Source organism: Carya illinoinensis, chromosome 13 (assembly GCF_018687715.1).
Source record: "Carya illinoinensis cultivar Pawnee chromosome 13, C.illinoinensisPawnee_v1, whole genome shotgun sequence".
NCBI lineage: Eukaryota > Viridiplantae > Streptophyta > Magnoliopsida > Fagales > Juglandaceae > Carya > Carya illinoinensis.
The window spans coordinates 30,355,959-30,367,094 of NC_056764.1; the positions used below are offsets into that span (position 1 = coordinate 30,355,959).

At 32.8% G+C, this 11,136-nt stretch overlaps 1 protein-coding gene across 7 annotated transcripts; it reads right to left on the minus strand.

The window, feature by feature from the left end:
* LOC122291748 (disease resistance protein RGA2-like) lies at window positions 1-6,135 on the minus strand. Of its 7 annotated transcripts, none has more exons than XR_006236748.1 (3): window positions 1,602-6,135; window positions 1,446-1,526; window positions 800-1,347 (listed from the first exon to the last, which is right to left on the minus strand). XR_006236748.1 is itself a non-coding variant. In XM_043099689.1 (2 exons), the coding sequence occupies exon 1, from the start codon at window positions 6,062-6,064 to the stop codon at window positions 1,607-1,609; it is 4,458 nt and encodes a 1,485-aa protein (XP_042955623.1). In that variant the 5' UTR covers window positions 6,065-6,135; the 3' UTR covers window positions 1-622; window positions 1,602-1,606. The 7 variants fall into 7 exon arrangements, 4 of the variants coding, with proteins under 4 accessions (XP_042955623.1, XP_042955622.1, XP_042955621.1 ...); XR_006236750.1 differs by having other exon boundaries at window positions 800-1,362; XM_043099689.1 differs by lacking the exons at window positions 800-1,347; window positions 1,446-1,526 and adding an exon at window positions 1-622.
* Window positions 6,136-11,136: the final 5,001 nt, after the last annotated feature.

An 11,136-nucleotide genomic window follows, 5' to 3' on the forward strand; every position in this document is an offset into this window, starting at 1 on the left:
AGAGAAAAAAGATATCCCAGATTAGTATTTCTTATTCTAATCATAATGCTCCTGTCCTCAAACGGACAGATGGGAACAAACGGACAGATGTAATTTCTACCTTGAACAGACGGAGGTAGAAAATTACATGTTCTAATCGTATATAAATTGTAATCATAAGGAGATATCCATATATATGCAGCAAATGGTAGTGGCCAGGCTTAGCGAATGGATGTTTATATCTAAAGATTTCCACACAAAACAACATAAAAACTATGAATTGGGAAGATCAGCAAAATTTGCATATGTCAAGGAATATCTTTCAAGAATTTTCTCAGTCTGGGATTGGAATTATAAAATATCTCCGTCAAGTTTAAACAGCTCTTCTATCAATCTCATGATTATATCTTGGACTACACCCCTAAAAGAGACAATCCTTCTTCAAATGACACATTTGACTACAATTCCAAGTAAATTAGCTGATATCTTGATGAGTTTTTAGAATTTTGTTTCTTCCATATCTTCAGAAAAGCAAACCAAGTTAGCGGATGGCCTTAAAAGTCTTTGAATAAAATTTGCAAAATTCAAGTACCTTTGAAGTGGCCAAAACCTAGGTAAGCAACTGCCCAGATGTGTTTCCCATCTGAAAAAAAAAAATCAGAATATTTTGTTGCCTAATATTAGTCGAAAACCCATTACCTTGGTGGGTGTAAATATGTTGAGTAATAAAAGATCAAGTCCAACCGCACGAATTATTGATAATGGAAATAGAAGAAAAAGAAAGGGAAATGCAAAGGAGAAAAAGTGTGAGACAAAACAATTTGAATGTTTCAATATGAAATAATACTAAAATTGCTAGAATTATATAAAATTCACATCAAGTTTGGACACCTCCTCTATAATATCAAATGATAACACAGTAATGGATAGGTACTCCAATAGCAAACTGCAAACATGAGTTATTAACCCGTTTAGAGTGAGAGAAAATATGTTACAAGCTGCCATAAACCGAGCATAGGATGAAATCGAAAATCCTCATTTTCTGTGCAACAGCTAGCTGCAAGATAATTGATGGTATAAAATGTTCTTGGAGAGCAAGCACATGTAGCTATGATCAACTTCATATACATGTGCTCCAACGTGCAAACCAAATCATCACTCTTAAGTTTAGACATATGAGATAGTCTTGAGAAAAATCAAATTGCCATCACTTTCCACGCTAAGAAACATGCAGGCCCCTGTTGAAATTGTTGTCGTGAAATTACACAGCCTCAATATTGCGGCCCTCGAATTCCAGTCCTAGATCTCCTCCACAACCCCCTCCTATATTTCTTCCCTTTGCTCTTCTTCCGCCTCATTACTATTCTCCTGGATGTGAAGAATCTTGCATATGGGGATATTTCTTATTTGAATAGGAAAGGATAAAACAATAAAGAAAGCGAGGTAATCGTAACTAAGTTATTTACTTGTAGAAGTCGCAGTGCATTAGATTTTTTTAACAAACTCTCAATCCCTCTCCCCTGTTTCTTCTTTACTCAAAGTCGTTTCTGCAAATAGAATTTTATAAGTTAAAGGTGAAGAAGGTGGATGCGGGGATAAAGATAAAATTGGTAGAAAAATACCTTGATCAGTCTATGTACCGGTTTGGGATGTGAGCAATCTTGGGCCAATCCTCGCCTCTCTCTTGTTTGCATCTTTGTGATAATTTGGGGCAGTCATGAATTCCCAATACTTTCAAAGAGGTTAGCCTACGCATATCTTCAGGCAGTGATGTTAAACCAGAGCATTTAGAAATTATGAAATGCTTAAGTGATGCCCAATTGCAGATCCACTCTGGTATAGCCACCAAGCTCGAACAATTTGAGATTTGGAGCTCTCGTAGAGTTGTAACATGTTGAAGCCCCAATGGAAGAGACACCAATTTCGGCATACCCGTAAACTTCAAAGAGATGAGGCTTTTAAGCCCTTTCCATTGCATCCCGTGCTCATCGTTGCCTAGATCAAGCATGGGACAATATGAGATTTCGAGCTCTCGTAGAGAGGTTAGCCTACGCATATCTTCAGGCAGTGATGTTAAACCAGAGCATTTAGAAATTGTGAACTGCTCAAGTGATGCCCAATTGCAGATCCACTCTGGTATAGCCACCAAGCTCGAACAATTTGAGATTTGGAGCTCTCGTAGAGTTGTAACACGTTGAAGCCCCAATGGGAGAGACACCAATTTCGGCATACCCGTAAACTTCAAAGAGATGAGGCTTTTAAGCCCTTTCCATTGCATCCCGTGCTCATCGTTGCCTAGATCAAGCATGGGACAATATGAGATTTCGAGCTTTCGTAGAGAGGTTAGCCTACGCATATCTTCAGGCAGTGATGTTAAACCAGAGCATTTATAAATTGTGAACTGCTCAAGTGATGCCCAATTGCAGATCCACTCTGGTATAACCACCAAGCTCGAACAATCTGAGATTTGGAGCCGTCGTAGAGAGGTAACATGTTGAAGCCCCAATGGGAGAGACACCAATTTCGGCATACTACTAAACTCCAAAGAGATGAGGCTTTTAAGCCCTTTCCATTGCATCCCGTGCTCATCGTTGCCTAGATCAAGCATAGGACAATCACTAAGTTCCAGCTTGGTAAGTGCAGTGAGATATTGTACACCTTGGGAGAGAGACTTTAATTTAGGGCAGTCATTCATCGTCAAATGCTGGAGAGATATGAGGTTTTGCACTAGCAGTGTTTCTAGATCCTCAATTTGATTTAAGATTATTCTCTTCAATTTGGAGAGAGGAGGAGATGAAAAGGCAATGGGTGTAGAGGAAGCGGAGGAGGAGGAGGCATTCGTTATTGTTTGTTGCACTGGCTTCCAGCTGGCATTCCGTAGTTCTAACACTTCTTTCAGATGTGGAAACATTGGCAATGAAGTCAACATAGGGCATTGCTCTATTATTAATCTTGAAAGACGAGGAAATAGTAAAGCATCATCAGTAGTATTGACATCCACATTATAAGAATCACTCCTCCACCAACCCTTCAGATTACGACATAAATCGAAGCGAATATGCTCCAGAGATGGGAAGAATGCTGATGAAGAAAAAGAAGATAACTCATTGTTGTCACTACAATCTGATACGTACTCTATTTCCTCAAGAAGGTACAGCGTAAGACTCTTAAGAGAGGGTAGTTGACTCAATGGTGGCAAATATTTCAATCTCCTACAACGCTCTAATTTCAAATAAACAAGATGTGAAAACATTGGCAATGAAGTCAACGTATGGCAATCCCGTACATGTAATCTTGAAAGACGTGGGAATAGTAAAGCATGCCTCGTGATTGATGGTGTTTCAAAGGAATTTTCATGATCAGTAGTATTGACATCCACATTATAAGAATCACTCCTCCTCCACCAACCCTTCAGTTTACCACAGTCTGAGAACTCAATTTTCTCCAACGACGGGAAGAATTCTGCTGATGAAGAAAAAGAAGATAAGTCATTGTTGTCACTACAATCTGATACGTACTCTATTTCAAAAAGGCTGTACAGCAAAATACTCTTAAGAGAGGGTAGTCGACTCAGTGGTGGCAAATATTTCAATTTCCAACAATTACTTATTTCCAAATCAACAAGATTTGTCAGTGACAAAAGCCACATCGGAACCCTCACAACCCCATAATAATCTATACGTAGCTTTTTAAGATTTGGGTGAGGTTCAAGGCCTTCCAATGCCATATTTTCATCACGTGCATTAATAACATTTGCTCCATATCTCCAGCGTAAAGTCAAAACCTGAAGATGTTCTTTCTCCTTTAGATTTGCACCCTTATAGTCTTCCCCATGTCTCAAACCCCAAATCTGTAATTCTCCTCTTAAGCTATTTAGTGTATTTAGCTCGCTTAACCGGCCACTATCTTTTGAGGCTGCATCTGAGTTGACAACAAACTTAGATAATGTCTGGAGATTTTTCAATTGCCCCAATCCACGTGGCATATAAGTCAAACTTCTACATTCATCATTGTAAAGATGCCTGAGGTTGACTAATTTCGTAATTCCTCTAGGCAATTCTTTAAGATTTCTGCAACCAGAGAGTCTTAGTGTATACAAATTTTGCAACCTAGTTATGGAATCGGGCAGCTTCTCAATTTGTTTATTCCATGAAAGATCAAGATCTCTTAAATGCTTCAACTTACATATGGAACTCGGTACTAGATCGAGATCGCTTCCATGTAAATCCAGCACTCGCAAGAACTTCAAACTTGAAAAGATTGCTTCACATGAAGTACTTGAGTACTGATGCCAGAATCCACCAACGCAAAGAAGTGTTCGTATCTTACTGGCTCTAGATGAGGAAGTTGGAATTACTAAGGAAAAATCTATTTTGCCGACGACTGATACGTGCCGAGTTTTCTGATCACCAATGATTTTTTCCTCAGATCCTAATCTGGTGATCAACGATCCTGCCTCTAACATTGCAAGATCATGCATGAGGTCGTGCATTTTAATCGTAAACGCATCCATTTTAGCTTTTTGAAAGAACGATCTCCAAAGTAAATCCATGAAATACTCATGACCAACATCTTCAAGACATTCATTTTGATCGGATGGCTTGATAAACCCCTGTGCTATCCAGAGACTTATCAATTTTGATTTTTCCATCACGTAATCCTTCGGAAATATACTACAATAAGCAAAACATTGTTTCAAATGTGATGGAAGTTGATCATAACTCAGCTTAAGAGTTGGTAAGATGTCATTTTCTTTTGTTTTTGCCAGTTTATTTTTTTCGAAATTAACCCACTCTTCAGAATCTTTAAAGATTAGTGAACTTCCAATTGTTTTGATGACAAGAGGGACACCTGAACACTTTTCTACAATCTTCTTTCCAACTTCGACTTTTTTTCTAGAATTCACTGGCTCTTGCCCGTCCACAAATGCCACTTGCTTGAATAAACACCATGACTTCTGGCTGTCTAAGCACTGTAAGGAGTATGGTTCAATTGATTGGGTAATTCTTGCAACTTGTGCACTACGTGTAGTTAATAGTATTCTACTCCCAATTGCACCACTCATCAATAGTTTTTTCAATTCATGCCATTTTCTAACATCCTGGTTGCAAACATCATCCCACACATCATCCAACACAAGTAAGTATTTCTTTCCACCAATTTTTTCTCGAAGACGATGCACCAATGTGTCCATTTCAACACTCTCTTGTTTCACTTTTGTTGCCGATTGTAGGATATTTTCAACAACTTTTCTAACATCAAAATTATCAGAGACGCACACCCACATTTTTAGTTCATGAAAATGTTTATCTATTTCCTCATCATTAAATATGAGTTGAGCTAGTGTGGTCTTTCCTAATCCTCCGATGCCAGTAATCGGAAGGATTCCTACATTCCCTTCAACATTGGAATCAGAAAGAAGTCTATCTATGATCTCCTTCTTGTCATCTTCTCTCCCAATAACTTCTTCCTTGAGTACAAAGGAATGAGTATAGTCCCTCTCCCTAGCGCTGACTCCTATCGCCACAGGGCAGAGGAGTTTGCTATCATTTGCAATGGCATCTAGCTTCTGTCTAATCGCCTTAATCTCATGGCCAATTTTAAAATCACAGACAAGTTGGTTTGATTCGGAGAAGAAGTTTCGTACCTTTTCTAACATGTTATCTCCAGTCGTCATCTCTCGCAACCGACAATCAGTGTTGAAACCATCCAGCAAGTCGTCTATATCATAAACGACATCCTCAAGCTTTTCAAGCCAATCTCTAACTCTATGGCCGTCCTTTGCCCATTGCTTCTGTTCAGCATCACGAAGCACGGCTTGGATTGTTGAAAAGGTGTTCTGGAGCTTCTCAAGCTCATCTTTGACACCCCAAAGCAGTCCGATCTCTTTGAGAGCCAGGGATTTCAAGCTCTCAGTGATTCCTGCAGCAACCTTGAAGAGAATGGCTTCTGCCATTTGTTGATGGTTGGTGAAGGAATGGTAAAAGGGCTCTTGAGGAATCTCTAAAGGGATAGAAGGAAGATATGTTTGCTTTGAATACGTACAGGGGACAAGGCAGGACCAACATTTTATAAGGCCTTGCATGGGATGGACCTGCAAGGAAAGTTCCTATTGGGGAGTGACGCGTTAAAGAAATTAGTTTAATACAAAGAAATCAAATCAACAAGCAATTTCTTTGAAGTGTCCTCTTGAGGCTCTGCATGTTATCAGCTTTCTTAATTGTTTTATATTTCTTTGAAGTATCCTCTTGCATGCTCTACCATGCATGCATGTAATTGTAAGCTTTCCACTTTTCAATTTTTTTCAATTTTTAAAAATATTTTTAAAAATATTTTTAAATGTTTAAATAGATAACGGTCAAAATGAGAAGGCAATTTATTAACGTTCACTTTCTTAATTTATTATATATTAATTTATTCTTAATTTAAATAAATTAGTTTAAACCTATTGCTTTGTTTTATTTGTTAATATGAACAGCTGAAACTTTGACTAGTCGACATCCACTTTTTGAGGTGCCATCTACTACCATTAGTAGATGGATTATGTTAAAAAATTACAAAATCATTAAAAAATATTTCTTTAATCTATAATTAAAAAAAATTAGAAATAATTTAATACAAAATATGTGTACAAAATTTCGGTGGCTTTACCATTTTTCTATTAATAGGCTGGTGTGCGACTATAATTTAGGAGACGTTGGACATAGAGTGGAGATTCGAAATTTTTAAAATTTCTCATAATTTTATTTCTCAACATTTCTTAATTTTTATCAATTTTAAATTTTAAATTTTTTTATCCAATAATTATTTAATCATTATCTAAACACAAAAATTAATAAAACTTTTAGAAACTTTAAAACAAAACACAAAAATTAATACAAAATTTTTAAATTTGAAAGCAAAATTAATATTAAAAAGTTATATTTGAATAATATTAAAAAGTTATATTTGAATAATATTACTTTAGTTTTTCATCTAACAAATCAATGGATATACTCCTTCAAACTTACATAAACATTCAAACTTTTTTCTCTTTTATTTATGTTTTGATGGTCGTATCACTTATGCAAAGCAATCAAACTATACTAATGTGTAAACAACTTTTTCTCTTAATTATAATGCCAATAGTAGTGTGATTTTTACCATAATAAATTGAAAAATGGAGTAGAGACGAAAATTATATTGTTTTTTTTTTTAATGAATATTGGATATAGGGAGTAGAGATAAAAGTTTTCTTCGTGTTTGTTGAAATTTCAGTCCGACTTTTAAAACCTGTTTAAATAATAAATTTCTTAATTTAAAAAATTATAATTAATTTTTTTTAAAGTTGATTCCTTTTTCATAATTTAAATTAATATATGTTGTAACGAAAAATGTACTATAGATTGAGATGAAGAATTTTATATGTCTGAGAAGAAATTACGAACAAGTATCTACTATAGATACACTCCTTTAAATTTATATAAAAAACTCAAACTCTTTCTCTTTAGTTTTGTTTTGATGGTCATTTTAAGGCCTGTTTTGTAAGGACATACTGAAGAGGGAGAATGGGTAATTTTAAGATTACGATAACTATTCAAATCTCGATCGATCTGAGTTTGGGTGCCGGATGGCAATCCAGAATGTCAATACCATACCCATATGCACCTTGGTTGCAGCGAATAGAAGATAAGCACAACAAAAAGAATAGAAAAATCTTGTTGTAAGTAATTTTCTCGTACCTACTAACGTCATTGGTCAAAAAGTTAAATTTTATGAAAATACTACTAATTTGAGTTTTGAATATGAAGAAAGTAGCATTGATATGCAAATTAATACATGAGTTCACTTGTACATAACAAAACTAAAAGAAATTACATGTTATAGTAACTTCAACAATGTTGAAGAGAACCCCTACTGCCATTTCTTGATAGATGGTTGGTGAAGGAATACTAAAACCGGCTCTTGATGAATTAAATTATAATTATAGTCGTAATTGTATAAGTGCTGTGTAATCATTTTGAAAAAATAAATAGATACGAGATTTAAATTAAAAAAATTAATTTTTTAATAATAAAACTAACTCTTTTTCAAAATAACTATATACTACTTACAAATTCTATAATTATACGTAACATTACTAATTATATAAGTTAATATTACTTGTGCACCTGCATTCCTGTTACACGAGAAATGTCTTGTTATTGTAGAAGATGCTTTTCTTTCTGCTTTTTCTTTAGAGCATTCATATTGATCTACATATATGCATATACAAAATCATCTCTTTTGCATATTTACTTTATCATTTAAACAAAATTTTTACATTGGTTTATGTATATTTAAGACAAAATAATAATAAAAGATTATATTTTATTATTTTAGAGGAGAGAGAAATAATAGAGAGTGTGTGGGAGGAGAGAGAAAGAATAAGTAAAATATATTTTAGAGAATAAATAGTAGATATGTAAAAAAATATAAAATTACTGTTTATAATTAACCAAATATTTAAAAATAGATAATCTAATACAGTTAAATTTACACTCATATTATATAAAAATGACTTTATATGTGCATATATATATTATATACAGTGTGAATGCTGTACATTCCTTTTAGAAATTCGTTCGAGTTATCTTTATCACTTTTCAGGATCATATTTACATTGTAGTCATCCTTTTTTGTTCTGTCTTGTGTCGGCCACAAATCATGCGAAGAATGGTACTGGCAATTACACCCAACTTCTTGCTAGCTTTCTATTTTATTGCCGCACTTCCTTTTAAAAAGTGTAAAATTTATTATTAAAGATTTAATATTTTTATATAAATTATTATTATTTTTTTTAACAATATAATATTTACACATTCTATATAGACAAATATTATTAATGTCACCTTTACTTTTAAAAGGAAAGGAAAGAAATTCATGTATATTTGTTTCTTAGGCCCATTTAAATAGTGAGTTCAGATAAAATTAATAGAAATGAAAGTTAAAAGTTAAATATAATATTATTAGAATATTATTTTTTCATATTATTATTATTTTATAATTAAAAAAATTAAATTATTTATTATATTTTATGTAAAAATTTATAAAAATTATAATAATAAGATGAGATAAAATAAATCGTGTGAATACTGATTTGTAAGGTGGAAGTCAACCAAAATCTCATATATGGTCAAATTAATATATTAATGGTATTAAAAGTATAAGTGAATGCTAGATATAGCTGTATGCATGATTTGTGGGAGGCATTGTCTTGCCATAAGATCGAATTATTGGAATAAAAGGTCCAATTATTAATTATATTGCTACTTACAAAATCATACTTATCCCTAATTAAATAAATATAAAGAAAGGATCCTTGCAATTAGGTCCCACAACTAGCTATACTTTGAAGTGTCCTCTTGATGCTCTGTATGTTGTCATCTTTCTTGTTTTATATTTCTTAATTATTAATATTTGCTATATGGCCATTGATCAAATGTTTATGAATATTGGATATAGGGAGTAGAGATAAAAATTTTCTTTGTTTTTGTTGAAATTTCAATCCCACTTTTAAAACCTGTTTAAATAATAAATTTCTTAATTTAAAAAATTATAATTAAAAAAAGTTTTTATTTTAATTTATTTTATTATTATTATTATTTTTAAAGTTGATGCCTTTTTTATAATTAAAATTAATATATGTTTTAACGAAAAAAGTAAAATAGATTGAAATGAAGAATTTTATATGCCTTGGAAGAAATTACGGAGAAGTATCTACTATAGTTTTTTTTTTTCTATTTTTTTTTAAAAAAAACCTCTAGTATAAAGCAATATAATCTCTATCCAAACATAGGCTAAAGCAAGCCTCTGTTTTTGGAAAGAACTTCATAAATATATAGAAAACCAAACACAAGATTACTTTAACAGGTGCAAACCTAATCACCCGGTATAATAAATAAAATTCTTGATTTTTATGTTCTTTTATTATTATTATTATTATTTTGAAAGATGAGAATTTGGGAAAAATATGCATAATCACCTCAAACAACTATACTACTTGCTCCGATCATCCCCTAACCATAGGAAAGTGATGGACCTACACAGTACTACTCCTAAAGATACGCATTAAAGAAATTAGTTTAATGTTCTTTTTCTTTATTATTAATATTTGCAATATAGTCATACTTATTGGGGTGGTGATATGTAATATAACTCGTTAATCCATCATGAACACGATACGAAATTAGTGAGCTTGAATTTTATGTTAACGGGTTTGGGACAAAACAAATTGACCAGTTAAGAAATGAATCATTAAACGGGTTATTGGTGACCCGTTTAGACCTATTAAATTTTGTTACTCAAAATTATAATTATATACTTTTCAATATAAAAACAGAAATACCTTAGCCTTATTTCGTATTTCCTAAGTCTTTCAGTTCTCAATTGAGTAAGTTCTCACAAGTCACGACTGTCTCCCACACTTCTTATGGATTGTAATTTTGGTATTTTTATTATTTAGTTTGTAATTTTGGACTTATGTAGTTAGTTTTATAATTTTGAGAGATATTGTTATTTTAACTTTTATGTAAAATTATGTTAATTAGGTCAAATAAATTATTTCGGGCAATTTAACCAATTTACATAAACTGGTTAAAACATGTTGAAATGAATTGAAACGAGTCGTGTCGTGTCAACACGTTATTTTAATAGATTATGTTAGAGTTTAGAAATCTGACCCGTTAAAGCTAATTAAGAGTTCTTCTTCTTTTTCTTTTTATTTTTCTTTTTTTAAATAAGCCAAATAGAGACTTCCTATAAAAATATGGAGAAATGAATTTTGCTTAGTATGCTCAGGGTGGAATTCCATAAAATCGAAAGAATAAATATACTCATTACTTAGTACGTAGTATCATTCTTTTGCCGAACTTAATTAAAATGTGTTGTTTTGACTATTTCTTAATTAAAATGCCAGTAGTGGTGTTATTGAAGATGAAATAAAAAGTTTTGTTTGTCAGAGCTTGCTTTCCCCCGTCATCTCAATTCAAGCAACACATTCACATGATGAGACAAAAATGCTAGTATTAGTTTTATTTTTTTAGGAGTCCATGTCATGAATCATGATGAAAATAATTCAATGACTTCGCAAGATGCATGCATGCCATTTTCTTGAAAAAAGTATAAGAGACAGACAAG

Bases quoted from the DNA above. Each gene is read 5' to 3' on its own strand.
- LOC122291748 (XM_043099689.1), bottom strand. From the start codon at position 6,064: ATGCAAGGCCTTATAAAATGTTGGTCCTGCCTTGTCCCCTGTACGTAT.